At 32.8% G+C, this 23,480-nt stretch overlaps 3 protein-coding genes across 3 annotated transcripts in view; 1 reads left to right on the forward strand and 2 right to left on the reverse strand.

Moving 5' to 3' along the window:
* The window catches only part of LOC130628755 (TBC1 domain family member 9B-like), an 85,363-nt gene extending 80,886 nt beyond the window's left edge, over positions 1-4,477 (reverse strand). Inside the window, exon 1 of the mRNA XM_057441758.1 lies at positions 4,468-4,477. The gene's annotated coding sequence lies outside the window, so the exon portion shown is untranslated. The remainder of the gene's footprint in view (positions 1-4,467) is intronic.
* Positions 1-22,532, forward strand: part of LOC130628756 (EF-hand calcium-binding domain-containing protein 5-like) — a 32,630-nt gene extending 10,098 nt beyond the window's left edge. The window contains exons 6-23 of the mRNA XM_057441759.1: positions 4,941-5,053; positions 6,328-6,370; positions 7,929-8,028; positions 9,520-9,627; positions 9,938-10,192; positions 10,501-10,575; positions 13,242-13,377; positions 13,982-14,063; positions 14,167-14,326; positions 14,798-14,934; positions 15,780-16,181; positions 16,257-16,391; positions 16,729-16,878; positions 17,388-17,491; positions 19,130-19,380; positions 20,288-20,384; positions 20,978-21,219; positions 21,653-22,532. Coding sequence (XP_057297742.1) covers positions 4,941-5,053; positions 6,328-6,370; positions 7,929-8,028; positions 9,520-9,627; positions 9,938-10,192; positions 10,501-10,575; positions 13,242-13,377; positions 13,982-14,063; positions 14,167-14,326; positions 14,798-14,934; positions 15,780-16,181; positions 16,257-16,391; positions 16,729-16,878; positions 17,388-17,491; positions 19,130-19,380; positions 20,288-20,384; positions 20,978-21,219; positions 21,653-21,834 — 2,772 coding nt within the window. The 3' untranslated portion in view covers positions 21,835-22,532. The remainder of the gene's footprint in view (positions 1-4,940; positions 5,054-6,327; positions 6,371-7,928; positions 8,029-9,519; positions 9,628-9,937; positions 10,193-10,500; positions 10,576-13,241; positions 13,378-13,981; positions 14,064-14,166; positions 14,327-14,797; positions 14,935-15,779; positions 16,182-16,256; positions 16,392-16,728; positions 16,879-17,387; positions 17,492-19,129; positions 19,381-20,287; positions 20,385-20,977; positions 21,220-21,652) is intronic.
* Positions 1-23,480, reverse strand: part of LOC130628758 (leucine-rich repeat and coiled-coil domain-containing protein PF3D7_0703800-like) — a 36,931-nt gene that overhangs the window by 2,480 nt on the left and 10,971 nt on the right. The window contains exons 3-4 of the mRNA XM_057441762.1: positions 509-1,108; positions 190-211 (exon numbers count right to left, since the gene is read on the reverse strand). Of these exons, the coding sequence (XP_057297745.1) occupies positions 190-211; positions 509-1,099 (613 nt within the window). The 5' untranslated portion in view covers positions 1,100-1,108. The remainder of the gene's footprint in view (positions 1-189; positions 212-508; positions 1,109-23,480) is intronic.

The raw sequence follows: 23,480 nt of genomic DNA on the forward strand, positions 1-23,480 counted from the left end.
GTGGACAGAGCTAAAATCCCCAATTTTGCAGCAACTGTTTATTTCTTATACTTAACCTGATCTAAAGCAAGAATAAATATGAACTATCGGGGACAGTAGTGGCCGCAATCTCTAATTAATGCCTGTTATAAACATGTGGTTTTTAACATCATCCTCAACATAGCAAACATAACCACAACATAATCTTACCTTGTCTGGTGTAATTTGAAAGCTAAAAAAAAGAATTGCAATGTGACTGAGAAATAAAATTATGTTAACTCAAGCATTTTAATCTAGTTAAAATGTAACAATTTACAATACGTCAAATGAAGTGTGCTAAGGTTAAGCTATACAAGTTATTTAACCTGGAAGGAAAGGGGCAGAACAGATGTTGCCACATGTAAATTTATAGGTAAAATCTAAATGCTAGTTCGATGTTGTAACCCCGTTTTAGTTTCTCAGGTCAATTCTTAGTTTTTTTTATTTGATAACACAAAATAAACAATGCTATGTATTGTTTTGGACTTACCATTTTTCCCACATTTCTTTCTGTGAGAATAAGTTCAATGTTGCTAGTATTCGACTGTCTATGCAAATCAATACTGAAAGGAATAATCGTTTCTCCAATGTTAATGTTGTTTTTTTGCACAGCAGGTATCTTTCTGAAACTGTTGTGTGTTCTGTTTACATTTGAAATAATGGTAATTCTTGAATCCTCCTCAAATTTCTTTCCACTGGGTATTTGACTTTCCCTAGGTTTGTGACTTTCGCTGCATGTGTGGCTTCTACTGTATGTGTGGTTTTTACGGCATGTGTAAGTTTCACTGCATGTGTGGCTTTCACTGCATGTGTGATTTTCATTGTTTATGTGGCTGTCACTGCAAGTGTGATTTTCAATGCAAATGTGACTTTTATTGTTTATGTGGCTTTTACTGCATGTGTGGCTTTCATCAGGTGTGTTGCATTCATTGCGAACATGACTACCACTGGGTGTATGGCTGTCATCATGTGTGTGGCTTTCACTAAATGTATGGTTTCCACTAGGTGTACTGCTTTCATTAGCCATGTTTAAAGCAGCAATGTCTTTTGAATTACTTTTCTCTTGTAACATGTTGCTCATTTACAATTACTGCAAAGAAACATAGTCATTATTGACTTAGAAAGGAAATTAAGGGCAAAATTAGATGATGTTATTTTTGTCTTAGTTAATTTATATAAGTATAGTGTCAGTTCAAAGCTATGCCTTTTCCTTTTTTAATTAAAACAACAAAAATAACTGTCTCTTCTGTATAATTAAGTCTGACTTTTTGTTAATCTCTAGAAAAATGCAATTACCGACATGCAAGCAAACACATATAACAGTCAGTCACAGTTCAGCATTATCATATTTGCATACTACAAACTTAGTCTTACAGACCACATGTAATCATCCCTGCATGTGGTAAATACAGTTTTATATCAACTACATGTTATGCACAAACAATATCCTAATTTGTCCTAATGCAAAAATTATTTAAAAAAATAACCTTTTTCGTGAATATTTTGGAAATACAATTCGCAAGACTTACGTTTAACAAATATTTGCCATCATTGAAGAATCGCGCAAACATTCCAATTGAGCGATAGTTTGTTGTTTCTTTTGTTTATGTGTTTGCTTATTTACGTAATTTATTTATTTAGAACTTTCTTTGATTTTTTGTATAAATATAGGGTTGTATAGTGAATACGAAAAACATATGTAAATATTAAAGCGAAAAAGGACTTCATTCTTTCCCATATACGTTGCACTGCAGCAACCCTGTTTTAATCCGATAATTGCGGTATGAGCTACATATTTTCAAGTAAAAGAAGCTTTATACATTGTTCAATATATGAAAAGCTAATTTCTAAAAATGTTACGATACTGTATCTTAATAACGAACTTGACCGTCTTTTTCAACACTACTTAATTTTTTCTTAAGAAGCCACTGTCACTTCAGCAAATTCCTGCTCCTAACATGACTTCCCCTTTCTAATTTATCAGATTTCTAAAATATCAGATTTAAGAGACGGTAATTGCTACTCTATGTTATCGCACATTTTTTTATTTACTTTTTGGGAGTATTTCTAGCTCAATTTAAACTTTATTCGTATTCGTATTACCAAATATGTTAACTATGTAGAAGTAAGGATAACTTGATTTATAGTTTTGTTTGTAGGATACAAACCACTTTAAATATTTTTAGTGCTCTGAGAGAGAGAAAACATGTAACAATTTGACCCAGCTAAAATAAAAATGTGACCAAAATCTTTTTACCACCGAACTTTATGTTTATCTTCACAAAGTCCTGTAGAACGTTAAATTTTAAATTTTATGACACAGTTATGTATATAATATATAACTGTCTGGTTAATTATGTTTATGTAACACATTTTTAATTATAACTCTGATAAGATGCAATCTTCTTAGATATGAGTAATCACATCTATTTACCAATAGTCAAGTGTATGCTCATCTTTTTTTTCCAATATTTTTCCATGCTGATACTTAAGTTATATTCTGCAAAACAAATCAGCAAATTCAAGCAGTTTGTTTGACTCGAGATGTTTTAAAACTTACAATTTTTCTGCCATATGTACACTGTTAAATGTAATTCATTTTTTGTTTTGTTTTTTTATATATAATACACTTCAGCACTGTACTGAAACACTTTTTAGTTAAAAAAAGAAAACGTAAGCAAAATTAAATCAGTATCACTACAAATAAACGAATAACTTTTCTGCCTGTATGAATATTTTCTTTTATAATAACCAGAGTTTAATAGTATTCTTTTAAAAAATATTCTAAACAATAACTTATAACGTACTATAAGAAAAAAAATTAAAAACACAAGTTCTTGTTCAATGTAAATCTTACAATAACAATCAAACATTTTATATAACTGCTTCACTTTACTTCTCTTCTTTTCTCTGTGGCGTGTAAGAATTGCTGACAAAATGAAATGACATGGATGACATTTTTTGCTTATTGTCTTAAGTAATTGTATCATTTAAGTGTGGTTAAGATAGGATCTAATCAAGCAGATTTTTTTTATTTCCTTGGTTAAATTAAAGATTGTGATGTAATGTCATTAGTAAACATTGCATAAAAAAGATGGTATAAGATGTTTTTAAAATTTCACTTTTTATATGGCAGTGCATCTTTCTTGGATATGTTGTACACTTAAAGATGCACCTGCTTTCCATGGTGTGTTGATTTTTAGAGGAAAATGTGGATATAATTCTATAAAACAACTTTTTTATGAGCAGGCTATAAGTTTTAGCAAGATATGAAAATCTCATTTGCTGGAAAATATGAAGAAAATAAATGTTAAAAAAAATTAAAGTAACAAGATTCATTAAAAGACAATTGCAAAAGAAACAGGATCACACAAGATTGAAGAAAGATAAATAAAGATAGTCTAGCTTAAAATAAGAGACAGTAAATATACTCAAAAGATTATTTCACAAAAAATAACAGGTTTATTTTCCAGCTTGCTTCACAGATGTGGGATAAATTACATAGTTTTTTTTGTGCATAAAGATAGCTTCATATAACTTGAATTAAAAAAATTACTTATCATAGGAATAAAACTATTTAGACAAACTGAAAGAACTGCAAATATTGCAGAAAAAGTTCTGTTAGTGGCAAAATTTGTGAAGTAAATTTTCACAATTGGCAAGTTTAAAGATCTATATTATAGAAGAAAGTTGAAGAAACAGGTGAAAATAATTTGCTCTTAAAGCTTGTCTTTTTATTATAACAGACTTGTTTTACTATAACAGACTAGTTTTAGCTTGTGATTTGAGAAAAACATGTGCGAAAAAAACAAATTGAATACAGAATTTGAGTTTGCGTCATGCCATCTTAAGGTAATCTTTTAAGCATAACAAAAACCTGGCACCCCTTTGCTACATAACATAAAATCTGAGCATACCTTGTATGATGTGGCTTGCGTTTTTGTCTGCAGCTGTACTTGAAAGAAATCATTTGACTTTTTAACTGTTGCATCAAAACATAATTATGTTATTTGAACAATGCAGTGATTGTTCTCTTGTAATATATTTTTGAAAATAATCCAATGTTGGAGATATTTTAAGAATGCTTTTTAATGACATTATGTAATTAACAGATAATTGAATGATATATTATTATTGTGTGTATATGTGTTATATATTTTTAATAAAAATTTGATTTTTTGATGATGCAATGACTGTATTCTTATGTTCTAAATAAATGGAAGGTCTTAATAAGTAATTGGGTCCAAAAATTTTGTAAAATTTTGAATTCAAAATACTGTTCTTCTAAATATTAAATATGGGTATATGAAGAGAGTGGGGTTGGAAGGTTTCTAAAAAAAAAATAGGCTTGGGCCGTGCTTATTTATAATTTAGTGCTATTTTGAGAATCTTTATTATTAGTATGGTAATAGAGATTTAATGAAATGTATGATTTGCATACTGGTTTACTAAACTCAGGAAAGTCAGGAGCTTAAAAAAAAACTAGCCAAAAGTTTGGGTAAATGGTCAATAATTGACCTTTTATAAATGGTTAGGAGTTTCACGGAACTTCCTCTGCCGTGTGGCCTTTTTTATCAAAACTAGTTGATGACCCATGGATAAATCCACAGGTTCTTCCGTCATTTATGTATTGCATTTTTCTTGTGCACAAACGGACAGACAGATTACGGCTGTTATTAAAGATATTAGTTGTTAACCCCTGGAAAAATCCATGGGGTTGGTATTTTGTGTGACTGTAGCACGATTTGTTTCTTGCGAACAGACAGGCAGAATACAACTATTATTAAAGAGATAGAAAATTGCTTGCAATAGCTTTTATGACTTTTTAAGTGACTTAAAGGTGGGTGTGTCAGTTTGCTGTGTATGGCAGTAGCAAAATGAAAAAATAAAATTCAGTGATTAGGTAATAATAATTTCTTTAGTATGTTGGGAAGCACATTTCAACGCTGAGTGATGACGGCTTCTGTAAATTTATGCAGCACATGTCTCGTCTAGCTGACGAGTACAGACAAAATATTGAGCAAGACGCTTTAAGGTATGTGGTTAAACAGCATTCTGTCTTAGTTAAAAATGTTTCACACTTTGTTGGCACAGTATGTTTAGAACAAGTCTTTTATATCAACTATAAAATTTATATTGGTTATAAATAAGTGGGATTATTTAAAATTGTATTTGTAAACGCCACCTATCTTTTAATGTATATCCTTTAAATTAGTGGCATTTAGAAATTGCTCAACTTCCGTCATTTTCAGCAATCACCTCCCTCTTTGGTTTGCTTAACCTTACTTTTAAAGCCACCCTCATTTTAGTTTATCTATTTTACGTCCCCCTTTTGCTCTACAAAAACAAATACGTAATCTACTTATTTGCATTCCTCAGAAAAAAACATAAGGTCATTACTTCTCTGTTAGAAAGTGAATATACCGAAGACCACCCTATCTGCTTGTTGGTTTTTGTTTGTTATTGTGTGACCCCACCCTAGCCATCAAGCTGAATTTCATTTTTAAATTCCCTCTTGTCAAGGAAGCTGAATTCATGATAACAATGATCATTTTCATTTCCATTTACAAATTATAAAGGATACTCGAAACAAACACATTTTTTTCTTGAAACAAAAAATGAGCTCAGCACATTAACCAAGATTGCTAATCAGTCAAAAGTTTGAAAAAAGGTTTTCAAATTTTTGTGTAAGATTTAACGAAATTGGGATAGGTTTTTTTCATAGCATATCTATAATATAATACTCGCCATTAGTCTGTCTCTAAGCCAAATAATAATTGCAAGAAGTGAATAGTAAGGATTTTTCATAGGAGAATTAGTTATCTATATTACATTATGTGCAAGCAAAAATGTCCCGTTCTCATAACTTCTTCATTGTTTTTGACAATACATATATTGTAATTCAGTCTTTGTATAAAGCTTATGGTATATATAAATAAATAAGATGAACTTTAGACAAAGGCTAAATATAAAAACATAGTTATAAAGAATTATTACAAGTATATAGATTAAAAAATAATTACTATAGGTATAAGCAATCTTGTGTTGAGCAAAGAAAAGTAAAATAAAAAACATTGAAGTAAAACAAATGAAAGTTGTTTTGCTTATTTCAACCTGTATACAAGTCTTCAATCTTAATCACCACTTTGGTTGTGTGTTATCTATAACAGAAAGTTTTCACTAAGGACGTCAATTTTAAAAGCACTCATGTGATTTTGCAGCTAGATATTAGGTATAACTAATTGTATTCAGAAAACTATTAGTGGTTTTGATTATATTTAGTGGTTAATTATTTTGGGTTATTTTTAGGAACATTTTTGGTCGTCTATTCGTTTTTTGTGATCATGGAAAGGTATGTTGTGTCCTTTTTCAAATTTTATTGCAAACTTAGGACAGTGTACTGTAAACAGAAACCACATTTTGTAGTAATAGTTGTGAATAATCTACTCTTTTAATATGCATTATTTTAATAACTGGTATGCCTTTTGTTGTTTCTGTTATTGTTTTGAGCAATTCTTTCTGTTTTGGTCTAATTCCGGTAAGAATATGACAATACTAAAAAATTATGTCACAAATATCACTACATTTTGGCACTCTATTTGATTCAGAGCCATACGTACAATGCAATTTAATTTATGTAACTTCAATTTGTAATAAAAAAAACTAAATTTTTCTCTTCGTCAAAATTAATCAATAAAATAACTGTAATTTTTGATTCAAACATTTTTTTAGTTTGTCATGTTGTTGCACCTTGACAACATAATTGATATATAGGTAGCTATGAATAAGCTAATCATTTTGTTTTGGTGATATTTAATAGAGCTAAGATTTCTTTTGCCAATCAAGTTTCCTGCCATTAGTATTTAATAATCAATATTTTTGTTTTATTAATTAAAAGCCTTTCCTATGTGAAATAGTGCTGAGTTTGTTTTGTTTTTAGGCGAGTGAGCTTTTTTATAGGTCACGGCATAAGCTGGAAATCTACAATGCTTTCTTGTTAGATTGTGAAAGTTCATAACGTCTAAATAATTACATGTGATTGCAGGCATGTTTTAAGGGTCGAAATGTTTTATTTCCATCTGTGTGATGAGTAGCTGAAATAAGAATTTATTTTTCTGAATGATTTTTTTTAATTTGAAACATCCAATTTCTTGACACATGATCGAGAGCTAACAACATGCAGTAAATATTTTTATCTGTCTGTCTGTCTGTCTGTCTGTCTGTCTGTCTGTCTGTCTGTCTGTCTGTCTGACAACTCTTTCCCTTTTTTGATAGAGTGATTAAGTCAACGCACCAGAATGTATTACGTGATTTTCATTTACATGTACCAGATAAACTTTGCTATTTGTGTCATTGCTTTGTGTAATGGTAATAATCTGGATTACATCAATGCATGAGCATGCGCAAAATTTTGTAAAGAACTTCTAAAGTGAAAACATCTCACTTGCTGCCCACACTTCTATACACTTTTAAATAAATTAATGAATTCAAAGTATTTGAAAAATATTGCACCAATTTGCTTTTAAGGTTATTTTTACCCAAATAATTGTGATATTCCCTGAATTTGTGGTTTTTAGTTTAGTTTGTTAAACCGGCTCATGTAATCATTCCATAAAGAACTGTTGCCATCATTTTGTTTTAGGAACTATTTCGTTTTGAATGGTCAAATTTTTAGTTCGGTGTTATGAATCTAATTTTATAAGCACTTTATTTTTACCCTTTTAATGTGGTGATTTTTACTGTTGATAATGTAAATAGTACAAGGAGAGAATTTAGATGTGGCAGTGTGTGTGACATGCAATTAAGAATCAACCTTTAAGTTAATGTTGCTGATGGTCTTTTGGTTATAGAAAGATATTTTGCGGTCGTCTTATTAAGTTTATTTTTGCACTGTAAATTTTCTCATTTAGACTGGATACTTGGATAGATTGAGAGTTTTGGAGCTGCTAGAAATGTTCTATGATAACATTCAGGGCGACTCTAAAGAATACTTAAGTAACCCACGAAAATGTATGTATATAACTTTTATACAGTAATAAAGGGGTTCATTAAAAATGATATTTTTTGTATGTTATAAAGAATAAAGTCTTTTGTAAATAAATAATGTATATATTATATATATAAATGTTATCTATTAGACACCTAACTGTTAAAATTTCAGGTCCCATACCTTCCAGAACCCTAACTGCTACTTAAAACTACCTCTTACAATTCTGTGAAATCCTCATAATTTGTTGTGTAATATATAATACTAGTCGTGGATTTTTCCACGACTAGTATTATATAATCCACGGGTTCGCCTAAGTTTCAGCTAAGCTACCATTTTGCGTGACAGACAGACGGACTGACAGACATATACGGGCATTATAATATAGATATATACTTCCATTAGGATCATCTTGAAACTTACAACATAACAATATTGCACTAAGAGGAATTATTCTAAAAAAAATTTTGGACGTGATTAACCAGATTTTCCAATTTTTTCAGAATATTTCACTCAATTTGTAGGCAATTTGCCATATGAAATTGTATAAATCAGAAGATACATCGAAGGGAACCCGAGGTATAAAATGATGTGGGCTTATATTATAGAGCTTAAAAAGTTGGTTAACATGTCTAAACATATGGGGCTTATACAAGCTTACTCACAAAATTTAATTGCAAACCGACATGCCGATCCCAAGTTATGGAGTTGTCAGCAAAAAATTAAGAGGCCTGGAACAAGCAAACGAGTGTCATTTTGTCAAAAAATTTATGTTAATCAATTCACCTATATAATATCTATGTATCGATAAACTTAAAATGCATACCCCTTAACAAGTCTAAAATTAATGATGACAGAAAATGTCAAAATTTGCTATTACTGAAATATGACATCATAATTTATGCAACATAATTAAATCTAAAATTCTTTAAATGTGAATATCTTGAGAACAAAAAGAGCTTTTTAAAAAGACTTGTTAACCAACATTTTATGCTCCATAATATAAGTCCAACATCATTTTATACCTTGGGATCCCTTTAAATAACTATTAGACTATCAAAAACTTTTAAGCGAATTTTAAAATTTGTCATAAAAGTTTTTTTGTACTCTATAAAGAAGAGTTGCAAGTTTATCTTGAGTATATAGTACACATGTCAATATCTGATCTGGTGAAGAATTATAGAGAAAGTTTGGTTCCAGTGCCCCTTCTGTTTTTTCCTACATGAGCTAAAATTCTTAAATATTAAGTTTGGTCCATAACCATTCAAGTAGACATCAACAGAAATGTTTGTATTTTTCGTGATAACTTAAATTAATTAACTAATTCTTCTAATGTTGACGTATGATAAAATGCATGCTATCTTGGTAGTAATTACATGGCTAGATATTTAAAATCAAGAGAGAAAAATGTATACAGTATGAAAAAAGGTTATGCATCCACGCTGTATAGTAATATACCTTGAACTTAAGAAGTGAGAGTATCCTGGTATTATTTCAATACTGTTTTTGTGCAGGGCCTGTTGTGGAATTAGAAGAAGAGGAAGATGAGATCGAGAAATACATTGTCGATCATAACTTAAAGGACTTGCCAAGCCAAGATGATAGAAAAGAAAACATTGCACGTGAGTTTATTAGATTTGCCATCAATGATGCAATGTCGTTTTTGTGAAAGTTATAACGAGTTAAAACAATGTTACTGACAGTCGTCTAAATTTATGATCAATAGTCAATAATTTATGATCAATACCATGATTCTGGCAATCCCCCCCCCTAAGTAAACAATACATCAAATGTGTTATTCTTTCCCTAAGTCTCTGACGTTCGATTTGTGGAAGTTGTTTTTATTTTATTACGATAACATCATTTGTGCTGTTGACCTATATAATGAAAATTATTTTTTCCAAATGTACCTGTTTTGGTGTTATTTTTTAGATGGAGAATCATTTGATGGTGTTAAATCTGGTGATGACAATTCCACAGCGACTCGTGTAGGTGGTGTGGATGTTAAAGTCAAAAGTAAAAATGACAATCCAATGAATGATGTCATGAAGATATCAGTTGTCACATCACCTGAATCATCATGTGCAGAGCTTAATAAGATGGCGGAAAGTGATATAGAATCTTACTTTTCTGATCAATCCTACGCGAATACAGAACAGAAGCAGATGAAATATATTGACGAAAACGGTTTGAGATTTGTTGCTTTAAATTTTGTTTTGAATTTTTCGATTGTTTTTACTTGCACTTGTAGTTATATCCTTCAGGCTCAGTTTTGTTCAGGCTAGAAAGGCAATGCTGTAGTCCTGGAAATTAAAAACAGTTTTGAAAAGTCCTGGAATTCCTATTTCCCCTAAAACTTGACAACATAAGCAGTGAACAAAATAGGATCCAGTTAAACTTCATAACGGTGACGTTAATTATACTTGACCATTTTGTTACTTGGTTTCTTAACTATCATTTGCTTCTGATGTTACTTTTTTTAATAACTGTTTCAGGAAAGGTTCATTTTGCTGCTACTGGAGTGAACATTGAGAACGATGTAAAAGACATTATGGAGAGTGGTGCAAGCAGTAAGTCTAAATTATTTTCGATATGATTGTAGAAAATCCAAAATGCACAGTTTAGTGTGAAAGTTATGGATTTTGGCACTATTAATTGATAATTTAGTATCAATTATTACTAGCCGGGAAACCTGGCGTCCCACACTGGGGTAAGCCACAAGTAAAAATTTTACCCAGCATTTAAAAACCCTGTGGAGCAATTATTAAGAACCTTAAACTGTGCCACACATTAAGGTGGAGCACTATAGTGTAGGTATACAGTATGTCGGTGAAAGTACAAAAATGAATGTTACTCTGGGCAGCGTGCTTAGTACAGGAAAACAATGTTCCACATTCAAGTAGGTACAATACCTTTTTCCAAAAAAACAACTTTATCGCAACTTTTGTTTAACAGGAACACGGAAAACAGCGCGTGGAGTGAGAAGTACAGGTAAATCGTGTTGCACATGCGTTTATGCTTAAATACCCCTTTAGCACAGGTTACAACCCGTTGTTACCCGTCATAGCAAAAAAATTAGTCAATTTTATTTTATTTTGCAGAGTAAGTTTCAGTGAACGTTTACAAATTAATCATGAAATCGGACTGAGCACTTAGTACAGGTAAACTGTGTTACACATGCGTATAGGCGTAATAGCCTTTTCCCAAAAAAACTTATCAAAACTTCAATTTAAATAAAAAAAACACACAAAATAGCCCATTGTTAACACTACAATCGTGGACAAAAATATTGAGACTAAGGCAGTTTTTAATTCATTATCCAAATATGGACAAAGCAGTCAAACAGTCAATGCTCTGCAGCCGGCAGGCTGCAGAGCATTGACAGAGAGTGTTGAAAAGTTGCTAGTCATATTCTTTAGCACGCCTGTACACCGAAATAATTCGGGGAGCACGAAGGTCCCGAAATTCCTGACTAATGGCCTTTGCTGACGATAGCAACAATTAGCATATTTTACTAATTTCGTATTTACCAAATAACCTAAGATTCGATGTCCTAAGTCCACTCTGAACATTGGCAAGTTCAAGATGTGTGAATCTAATATAGAATGAGCCTGCGCAATTACTTGTGGTGGCGAACTTCGAAATTCGTCGTTTTCTACCAACATATTGTGACTACGATTGTATGTTGAACGTTTATTACAGGTAAACTGTGTTACACATGAGTAATAGGCGTAATACCATCTTTCAACAAACCTCTATCACAACGGTTTAAATAAAAAAATACAGGAAACAGCCCACCGTTTCTCTGTCCTGCTAACTTTGCCGAATAAGGTTTCATGACAAAATGTGTAGTTACATAACTATATATATATAGCAGCATAAAAGTTATCAAATAAGATATTTGCAGTAGCTAGCTAAAAACTGCATTTGGCTACTTTCACTTTTTAGCAAGAGGAAACACAAGAGCTAGCTAGATAGCTACAACCCCACATAAATATTGATATACCAAACTTAATAAAAACTTTAAAAAAATAGGAATAAATACGGCTAGCTATAACAGTAGAATGCTGTCTCGACATCTACGTTTCTAGCTAAAATCTTTAAATTGGTTTGTTTAAGATTTATACATGGTTAGAGAACGTGATAATATATTTATTATATTCCTATACAGTTATGTGATGAGCGGCTATCATGGGAAATATAAAGGGGTGAAAAGTTAAGGTGTAGTTAAGTGCTTCAAAGAAAATGGGGAAAGATTAAGTGTGTATAAGCAATCCTTCCTCGTGGCCTCGTGGTTGCGATATTCTGGTGAACTCGTAGAAGCTCCGGTCTAAAATTAACGCCAGGTTGTGTAAACATGTGAAACGAATAAGGTTTCTGATTGGTTAATGAAGTTAAAGTCCGGCGCAATAAGGTTGACATGCTTAATACTCCGGATTCACGGTCCGGGATAGTGGTCCGAATTAACAGTTGGGGTAGCTAGGTTGAAAATATCCATTTTTTGCAGTGGTGAAGACCGTAGTAAAAAGGGACGTGACTTTAAAAGGATGTATAAAAGGGTTGGTAGGACGATAAAAAGATTATGAAAAAAACAAATAATATAGTTGTTTCAGCATTGTTCAGGTGTGGTTAGTGGGAAGCAGTGATGCGCAGCTAAGCTACCATTTTGCGCGACAGACAGACGTATACGAGTATTATAATGTAGATTATTATTATTATTATTGAATAGGGTCGTGCAAAGAGTGTCCTAGTGCATTTAAAACTCCTATTTAAGATACGAAAGTCGTGCACGCAAGCAAAAAGAATAAATTCACACTTTTATAGTCTACGGTTGGCCTATGGCCGGGGTTTGAACCCAAGTCCTTTCAAACTGGAAGCGAACGCTCTACCATAAGGCTACCTATCGAATGTTGTACTTCTGTATGAAATGTGGTCAGTCAATTTGAAGACAAAACGATGTTCTAGCAAAATTCTAAAAACCATTCATCGGCTATGATGAGGAATATTAATATAATAAGTAGTAAAGTGTTAAATTATATTAGCATTTTGAGAGAAGAACGCAAAGTTAAATACACACTGACTGATGGTTGCTACTAAAAACAAACTAACAGTCAGATCAAAATAAAAGATTAAAACAAAGTAAAAATGTCATTTTCACCAAACGAAATCCTATAAATAATGCAGTAGCTATGTCTTTGTCATTTGTTTTCATCTATGTATTATTTTTTATTTATAGGTAGTGAACCTGAAACGCTTTTTGGCGTTTCTCGACCATTTTCCTTCACCACGCCTCAGGCATTCAATAAGACTTCGCTAAACGAACATCAATTTATTAATTTGCTGATGACGTTTTTAGGAGAATCGCCAAGAGGGTAGGTCACCATTTTGTAATATATTTCGTATTATTTTAGTTTTTATCAAATTATTTTATGCGTGTGATAAATAATAAATTTTCGGTTACAAAGCTTTAAAATATTTAGTTAACTGGCAAGTCTACACATGCTTTTCACTTTAAATAGCTGTTGATACAGTGCTGCATATAGAAATAAATTTTATCTGTGGCTTTGAAGGTTAAGGTAAAAGTGTTATTTCTTTGTCCCTATAGCTAGCATACTGCGTGATTATCCCATTCGTGTATAGCGTTTTGTTTCCTTTCCCTGAAGAGTTCTCCCAAAAAATTCCTTGTGGTTGTTGTTGTAGCTGTGGGTACTTTTTATTACCCTAGAATTAAGCTACCTTTCGTCACACGCAAAAAAAAATTCCTCACAAATACAAAATACTCGCGTTTTTTTTAAGCTGCTAATATTTCTTCTTGCATATTTTTCTGACGGTAATGTAATGAATATGTGTCTCTACTAAATGCGAGTTAAGAAGTTAAGGGACTCTCCTTGCGTGTTGTTTTTTCACTAAACTGTGTATTAGAAATATTATCCGAAGACAATCTGTAAAATTCATGATTTATGGTGAACATTTTAGTGAAGCAGTTGAACCACTTGTAAAATTTATCAGAGCTGGTTACATTGAAACGGTATTGGAAAGAACTGAGCGAATTTATCAGGTACGCCTGTTGTATAATCTCACTTGAACCCAGGGGTAGTATGTTACGGATGTTGGGTTGTTGATCATTAATCTGTCTGATTTCTCTGCATTTTTACTTTTAGAGTCGCAAAGAAGCTGATTCAATGCGACGTCGCATGCGCGTGGACCAATTATTCGAATTTTGGGACATTGATGGTTCTGGCTATTTAGAAATTGAAGAAATTGAGATGGTCTTATCAAAATGGAGAGAAGATAATTTGCACGAACATATGTTGAAAGAAGGTTTGTGTTGTGTTGTAAGGGTCTTCTGAAAAATGACAAATAACCATGTCCAGGAAGCCAGTTAACACATGGTAAAACCTCTGTAAGCCCCCATTCCTTTTTAATCGACCGATCCAAGAAGCGCCTCTAAAGTATAATTTATAAACGCTTTCTTTTTTTTAGCGGTCCCTATAAAATATGCCCCACCCTCTCTAAAACGTTGCGCTATTACTAAAACTCCCTTAGATCCCTCCTCGAACCAGTGGAAAGAAAATAAACCTTGTAAAGCGATCTTCACAATAACCTTTGTTATTATAATATTACAAATTTTCTATGAATTTCAACTTGATGTTAACTATTTTTGCGCGATGAAACAAGAATTTAAGTTCTCATCCAAATTTACCTTACCAGAACCTTGTGACAGTTGTGAGAGGATTTATTGTCCATCAGTAGAAAAAAAATGTCAATACTTTCCTGTTTCTCTACCCATAGCTTGTGAGGTATTTGAAGATGTGTTTTCAAAGATTACAAAGAAGTCCTTCAAACGGATTGTGGATAAGATATGTGATATGTTCGAAGAAGAGGATGTTTTTGACTCGCTTATCCAGTTTCTGACAAAAAGTGTGCAGGTATTATGCAAAGTTACTATCTTTAAAAAAAATACTTTAAAAAAGATTTTGGTGATACCTCGCAAAGTTCTAAAATGCGCAGTTTGTATTTTTTTTGACATGCTTTTCATTGATTGTTATTTTTCGATGCTGCAATTGAAAATGAAAGAATTACATGAAAAAATTAAAAATTGGCAAACAGACGCATGTATGAGCTAACCAAACAAAAGTTGTTTGGTTAGTTCATACATGCGTCTGTTTAAGAAATGATCGCATATGAAATAAGTGGATATATGAAGTTTATATTGACAAGGCAAATTATCAGAAAAAACGGAGATTTTTGTTTGTAAGCTTTGTCTTGGTACCCTGAAAAATGAATCGGACTGGCAATTTGAGAATATTTTGTGAACATTTTTCGTAAACTGTATTTACATTTTTTATATCCATTTTTTCTTTATATAAAAAACAACAATGATTTAGAATACATATTCGTAGTCAAAACAATATCATACGGAATAAATGAAACAGCGAATTTGAAGAAAATTTCTTTCAAAATGTTCTTAAATGCAAACGAACCAGTAAAATCGGAGCATTTTTATTGAAACAAATGCAAGGCTTTACACGCTTAGTTTACCCTGATAAAGAGCATCGTCTTTATTCACCTCATCTCTATTTACTTTTCGCGTTAAGCTTATAAGTAAGAAAACTTGATATGATGAACCTGACCTCTTTTTATACCCTTAAAAATGCTTAATAATAATTTCAATAATTGTTATTTGTACATGTAAAAATACTGAAATAAAAAATATAATAAAATATATTATTATTTTATTTACTAATTCTGTATTTTCTTGTTTGAATTGCAGAGATCTTATGAGGAACGCAAAAGAGGTGACTACCGCAAGAAGTGGCTTCAGTCTATAGATTTTAGTGCTCGCACATCGGGTGGCATACTCAAGCCGGTGTTCAAAACTGTTTTTGGAGTCGTTGATTATGATGCAGAAAGACACGGTGACATGAAAAAGACATGCGCTTATGTAGCTTTGTTGGAACCAAACGATAACAAAAACCCTGCGGTGAAGGGTGAAGATGTATTGCGTTATGTAGCTTGCTCAGCGAGTGACACCGACACGGTGCTTCAACGTGTTCTCCATCGTGGTATGAAATCTATTAGTTTTAATGCTATTGATTCTGGCAAACCAATATATGTTCCACGTGTGTTGCAACATGGTGGTGTTCATTTGTGGAATCCAGTACGCAGAGAAGAGGTAAGCGAACTCCCCCGCATAAGTTTTTTTTTCTTTTCTTTTAGGAACCCTTACTATATAATTAATTTTATTTAGAAAATAGAGGGTTCGTTTATATCATTGCCGTTAAAAGACCGCGACAAGAATGTTATTGGTATGCTGGGAATTGACACATTAGCTGACCCTCATGATAGATCAATATTCATGGCTCATGAAATTTCGTTTTATCAGGTCGGTATATTTTTGTACCAGTATATTTGTATGTCAGGGCCGTATTCATCGAACATGAACCACGTTTTCCGTCACTTTTAGTAGTCCACAACATGAGATCAGGAAGAAAAGTTGTGTCTAACTATCCCTCAAAGCTAAAAATAGAGTCAGGAAAAAGGGTATAATCAAATCAGGGAAACTTGTTGCGCGTAATCTTCTTTTGCTTGGTTTTTTAAATGGCCGTCATAATAAACAATTGTAATAATAATATTTTAAGTTTCTTCCTGTAATAGTCAGTCGCTCTAATTCTTGTGAACAGAAACTGCTTCTATTCTTATGTTTATTTCCATCATTTTAGGGACTAGCTAAAGCTCTTAGTCAAGCTATTCAATTTGTTGATATGCGACAAAAGACGCTGAAAGTTTCAGAGTCTGCCGTGGCGTGGATTTTGCGTCGAAGTCCGAATGTGCATGAAGTGACGATTTATCTTGTTGAGCCAGCTCTAAAGGTAATAATCTCTTAGTACTGTTTATACAAAATCTAAGTCCATACGACAGTTTTAAAAAGAATAAAATTAAAGAGAGTCCGAATAAATTTATTGCGACGAGAACTTCTATCAGATCTGAACAATCACAACAAAATATTTTTTCCCAAAAATATACTATTTTTTTGATTTACAACGAAATCATCATCAGAGTGAATTTACAAAAGCTGTTCAAACTATTTAAAAAAAGGGGCAAGTCCTTAGAGGCCACGAGTCTAGAACTCAAGTTAGGACGTAATTGTTTATTGTTCAAAGCTTACTATTCATACAGAAAAATCATTCTTAGTAACATGGCCGATTGGTTATTGGAATTTCTGTTTTTACTGTACTATTTTAAATGACTTTTGTTGGTGTTTCGTATAGTTTTAGCAATTGTTTCGTTACCTGCCATTTGTAGTGTCTAGTTTGTTCTTGTTGTTGCATGGGTGCAACTTTTTTTTTACAGTATTCACCGTCGAGATTGCTTTTTTTAGGCTTCGACAGGCTCGGTGATAAGAAGAATGGTGACATTGGGTCAAGGATATTCTCAAAGACCCACACAGACCCCTAGGTTGGAGCGGAAGGATAACCTCTTCAGGTATGCATGTGCACGAATTCGTTCCCTAAACGTATGAATTTCAAAAGATTAAAAAACATGATTCTTTTGATTTGCGTGAAACACTCGTTAAAAAATTAGCAAATTGAATAAAGACACCAATGTGTTTATTTACTTTTCTTTTTTATCAGCGCTTTTGTAGCTTAATTACCCTAATTACTATCTCGCCTGCGAGGATAGTATTGGTTTCCAACTGCTAACTAACTAACTAATCCTGTCCCAAATGGTCAATTTCAACGTCACAGATTTAAACTTCGTACCTAAACTCTCTAAGTACTTGGAGGTCATCTAAATAACGTTTCAGGCCAAAATTGGTATTTTTTTTCGACAAAATGTGGCACAGCTAACAAAGAAAGTATGCTGAACATGATGGTGACATCCAAATTTTGACTTTTTGTCACCTAAATGACATTTTGGGCCAAAATTGGTCCAAAAATTGGAACTACTTTATTTTTGACACAATTTGGCACAGTTAACAAAGAAAGTATGCTGTACATAATGGTGACATCATAATTTTTATTTTTTGATTTAGGCTGTATTTGTTGCTAGAAATTGTAAAATTGGGTCGCATTGTTGATGTTTTAAAGTTGTGCATTTTATGGCGATAGTTTATGCAGCGCCTGCATCTTGTTATAATTAAACTTAAATTTATGCTGCATTTGCATTAAATAGTCACAACTTTCAACCTTCTCCCTAGGGTTCTTTTTTCACTTTACCACCCCAGTATCATAAAGTGATTTCACTAGTCATATCCCGCACTCCAGAATAATGAGAAGCCCTGAAATCTTGGATGCAAGAAATTCGATATATAGCGAACAAATTTTTCCGAAAAACACCCGGAAGTGTTCAAGACCAGTGCATGTTCATCTTTAGCTTTTACTAAAAGTAGGAACCACCAGTAACCAGCAGTAAACACCAGTATTTTGAAGTAACCACCAAAGAACCACCAGTATTTTGAAGTAACCAACGGAGAACCAACAGTTTTTTTAAGTAACCACAAGAGAACGACCAGTTAAATAGTTAAAAAGAAGTAAACGCAACTACCGCTTCGAATGTGAAACATTTTATAATGTACACAACGGCTCATTTTTCTAAAAATGTTTATGTCTAGTGTGACTCGGGCTTTATGCAACAGTTGAGACAGAAGGCTTTTAAAACCACACGCAAGAATTAACAGCAACAAAATTAATATTTTAAATAAACTAATATCTAAATTGTGAACCAAATATAACGAGAACACTATACGGAGGAGAACCAAAACTAGATATTGTTTTTTTGTGCTAGACTTTGAATTTCGAATGAAATGAATGAATTAATAAACTGCACAGTTTGAAGTCATCGAGCGTGAGAGATACCTCTACTCTATTTTCGTTCGGGGGTCTTTGCGACTTCAATTATAGTCCCCTTAATAAATGAATTTTTGTACCCCCATCCCTAAGTATTAGACCTGCCACAATTGATAAGTGATTTTATTAGGTAATAATGATGTGTTCCTGTATGCACTTGACGTTGTCGTAAATATTATTCTCCAAGAAGAACAAAATTAGTTTTTATGCATAAAAAAACACAGGCTGAAAGAATAGATGTTTTTTGTTCACAAATATGTTTTGTGTATTTCAGGGATTATTTATTTAAATGCATTGACGCCTCGGAGACGTTGACAGCCGACGCATATGGTGAGCGTCACTTCGCCTTTCCATTGCGTGACGCTGAAGGGATGGTGGTGCTCATCGTAGACATCAGTATAGATAAATCAAAGACACTTGCATCACACGAGCGAAAAGAAATTCAAAGGATGCTTAAGTTGCTTGAAATGGCGCATAAAGAGATGAGTAGCGAGGAAGCTGGCCAGGATAAACATATCGTTTTAGGTTTAGCCTTTATATTGATTGATTGATCGATTGATTGATTGATTGATTGATCGGTCGGTCGGTCGGTCGGTCGGTCGGTCGGTCGGTCGGTCGGTCGGTCGGTCGGTCGGTCGGTCGGTCGGTCGGTCGGTCGGTCGGTCGGTCGGTCGGTCAGTCAGTCGGTCGGTCGGTCGGTCGGTCGGTCGGTCGGTCGGTCCAGTGCTAAAAGTTGGGCTTAGTCCTTTTTATCAATATTCTTGCGTTCGACACCATGTCTCTTATTCCAAGTTTGAGCTTAGATACTAGTTTTATGGTTCGAGTCTACAAGAAATCTTAAAAAGGAAAATAGACTTTTTAAATATTTACGGTATTACCGTAAGGGAAGAAATTAGTGCGCAGGAAAATATTGCAGACAAAAAGATTGCGAATTTGACCAAAATTCCCAATCTTTTCTTCCGCAATTCCAAGAAGAAAAAAAATGGCAACTTAGTTTTGTCGATAGGTTTACAGGGAAATCCCCTCAATAATTTGCATCAAAAGAAATTTTCGAAGGAACAAACTTATTGATCAAGATGAAAAAAATTATTGATTAATGATTTTGAGGAAAGATTTAGAGATCATTAATACAATTCGCAATTTTAAATATCCTAATTTTTTGGCACAATATCAGATGCAATCTTTAATTCCACAATTTACGATTTTTTCAACCATGAATTCACAATCTTTAATTCCGCAATCCTTTCTTGTGCAAACTTTCCTTTCCTTTAGGTATGTTTGCTGCTAGGGATGTGGTCTGTCCCTTCCAAATTTACAGCACTATACCATGTGTTAAAAAAAAAATTATGCTGGTTCTCCTAACAAGGAGAGAATTCCCGTTTACCTTTTTCTTAGAAGCTACTTAATTGTCTGTTATTTTTTATACATCTAGAAGTGGAGAAGGAACATGAAAATCAAAGAATTGATGTCTTATTTGATCGCATCATGTTGCAGGACCTGAGAACTAACGTCGGAAGACTGGATGCTGGGTAGGTGTTTAAATGTGTTATGCATTGGTCTGTTTCACTGTCTTTATTTTATCATAATGTCGTAGCTACTTGAAAGACAAGACAACCAATCTTGATAATGACGTTAACATTTTGCGTTGCAAAGTGAAGATGACCGAGGTTGAATGTCAGTTTATGAATCCATAAGTATTAGCCATAACTCGTGCCCACTCATCCTTGAAGTATCAAGATGCAGTCCCCAATGAAAGAGAGTTAAAATTTATTTTTCGACAGTGTCCAATTGGAGGTTGGAATAAGCAGGTGGCCATATCCAGATTCAATGATAAAATTTGTGGGCAAAATACAATGAGTATTTATTATAAATATTTATTAAAAACAGTTGAATATTTTTTGAGATGGGTATTGTAAAAATCTTTAGGTTAAAAAAGAAGGTATTCAACTTAACGTTATCAAATTAAATTAGCTTGTTGTATTTTGTCTTTAAGGGATTGTTTCTCAGTAGGAATTATTTACAAGACTGTTTTACTGGAACTAATGGAAAGCTTTTTTTCCTACATGTATGGGTCTTTCACGAAGCCTCGTTGAGATTTCATTAGATATCATCTTTTTTTCAGAGCGTTTGCTGAAATCAAAAGTTACAAGGACCCTCCCAAGATCATTCACGACATCCTAAAAGCAGTATTGGGTTTGTACTTCAGTGCGAAAGATGATGAGGAGATCGAAGTCAAGCTAGAAGAATGGACGACAGCTAAACAGCTAGTGAATAACGATCTCATCAAGTGGATGATGTCTTACGATCCCACAGCTCGTTCTAATATTGGAAGAGGAGAGGCGAGGCTGACAGAATACCTGTCAGGTAAAATGCTTCTTTATTTCTGTTACTCGGTATGCAAAAATTTTGAGTTTTAAAACAACCAATCATCTGTAGGCCAATATTTTCATAGCAATGCAGGCAGCAAATATGATATTTTTTCTCGACTTAAAAACTTGATGTGTTTAGTACACCGCATTGTGGGGTGTTTTTGTTGTTGTGTTTTTCGTTCGTTTTATGCTTCCTTATAAAATGGCTTGTTAAGCGAAACTGTAATTACGTCAAAAAAAACAGACACTTAAACAAAAAACAGCTGACAAACAAAGAAATGTGTAAAATTAAAAAAAACTGTTTAAATAAATATTTTATTAATTACTCGACAAAACCTGATCATTTCATCAATGACGTCAATAATTTATGATTATTTGCTTTTAATTATTCGTATACGTATTTAATTTTTTATTTATTAACTTTTTAGATGTAATGCCATACGCAGTTGCCAAACACGGCTCGCTTCCCGCTCAATACCTTTTCAACTGGGCGTTCGTTTGTTTATCATTGATCGAGCACACCAATAAAATGCAAAATATACGTTACACCAAAGTCTCGTTGACACGTGAAAACGAGGCTAATTATGCGAATACTGTTAACCCGGAGTGAGGAAATAATAAATTTATTTATTTATTTGAATTGTTTTTAGTTTATTGTAAATATTTTCTTAAGGGCGAGTTTTAACGCGAAAATTTGTTTTTATTTTTACAATAAATTTAACTAAAGTTTTGCTCTTTCATGAGTGTATATTATTAGAAAAACTAAAAATAATATATAATCAGTGCTTTAGAAAGCATTGTTTGGGGGGATGGGCGGGGCTACTTTTATTTTCTCCATAAGTAACATTATGACACTCCGAGAGCATCAATTTTGACTTCACTTTGTGGAGAAGGATGCATTTTTGCCAACGAAACGTTTACTATAAAAAATAACAATGGCTATTTAATGATTGTGTCGAATGTGTTTTTGTTTTTTTCGTAAAACAACATGACTTCATTTTGACGTGATATGGATATTCAATATGGAGGACGGAAAGTTGCTTTTTTTCTTTTTGAATATGCTGTGAACTAATAATAACACCCCAGGAAAATTTCTTTCTTTTTTGTAAGGACGCATGAGGTCGAGATGACTTGCAGTGTCTTCTAGAAATTTCACTTCACTTTTTAGAATTACCCCAGTGGATTGTATATATAGTATTTTAATTTGAATTGGTTTGCATTTAATATATTTTCATATAAAGTTTGTAATATATTAAAAATGTTGAGTATTATTTTTCCTAAGACATTTCAAAGTTGAACTGTTTTAAACTATTGTTCTTTTTGTTTCTTTTTCTGTTGTTTGACCACTGAACAAACCACGAAAAAGGACTCTTTAATGCAGAAATCAAACAAAATTCATTTTTGTTAACCAAAAAAAATCAAATTTGTCACTTGTGGTATGCTTTTTAAGATAAACGTTGGATCTATAAATGGAATGTTTTTCTCGCATTGATAGAACTCTCTATGAACACACTTTATCTGCGGATGATCCGGTTAATGCCAGAAAAGGATTCCGTTCAATCTCCTCCGCGTAGTTGTTTAACACAGTCGTGTAAATTTGTTGATATATGTTCCAACTTTACTCAGGGTGTCGTCTAAACCTTGAAATCCTTGAAATATTCCTTGCTTGTGTGCTCAACAACCTTGACATGTGGCAAAAGTTCGTCGAAAACATTGGGAAATGAAAAAAACGATTGAAAATAAAAGATTTGGCAGATACCCTTTGTTGAAATGTGTATATCACGAGCCTATAATTCAGCGCCTGCGTGGTTCAAAAAATGACAGAAGGATTTGTTTTGGTGACACAAACTGATAAGTCATGAAATATCAGCATGTGATTTCGACTTTTCGTATGATAAACATTTCAAGTGTAGAAAACGTGGGAATTTGAAAAGCGCATCACATGCTAATAAATGATGATATTCTGAGATTTTTTTTACAGTATCAAGATCTGAAAATGAAATCTCGTTTCCTGATTGGTTTTTCGCTTCTTGGTAATCGGCAACAAAAGTCTTATAATAAGTTTTAGAAATATTGTTGTTGTTTTTTTAAATGAAATTTTTATTTCATTCTATTACCCTGTTTCACTTTCGTTACAAAACATGTTCCGTATGACAAAACAAAATGAACTCATAAAAATTTATGGAATAATGGATGATTGCGGCTAAAACTTATGTGTAATTAAAATTAACGAGATAGTGTTAAAATGACGTTGGG

Source organism: Hydractinia symbiolongicarpus, chromosome 15 (genome assembly GCF_029227915.1).
Source record: "Hydractinia symbiolongicarpus strain clone_291-10 chromosome 15, HSymV2.1, whole genome shotgun sequence".
Classification (NCBI taxonomy): Eukaryota; Metazoa; Cnidaria; class Hydrozoa; order Anthoathecata; family Hydractiniidae; genus Hydractinia; species Hydractinia symbiolongicarpus.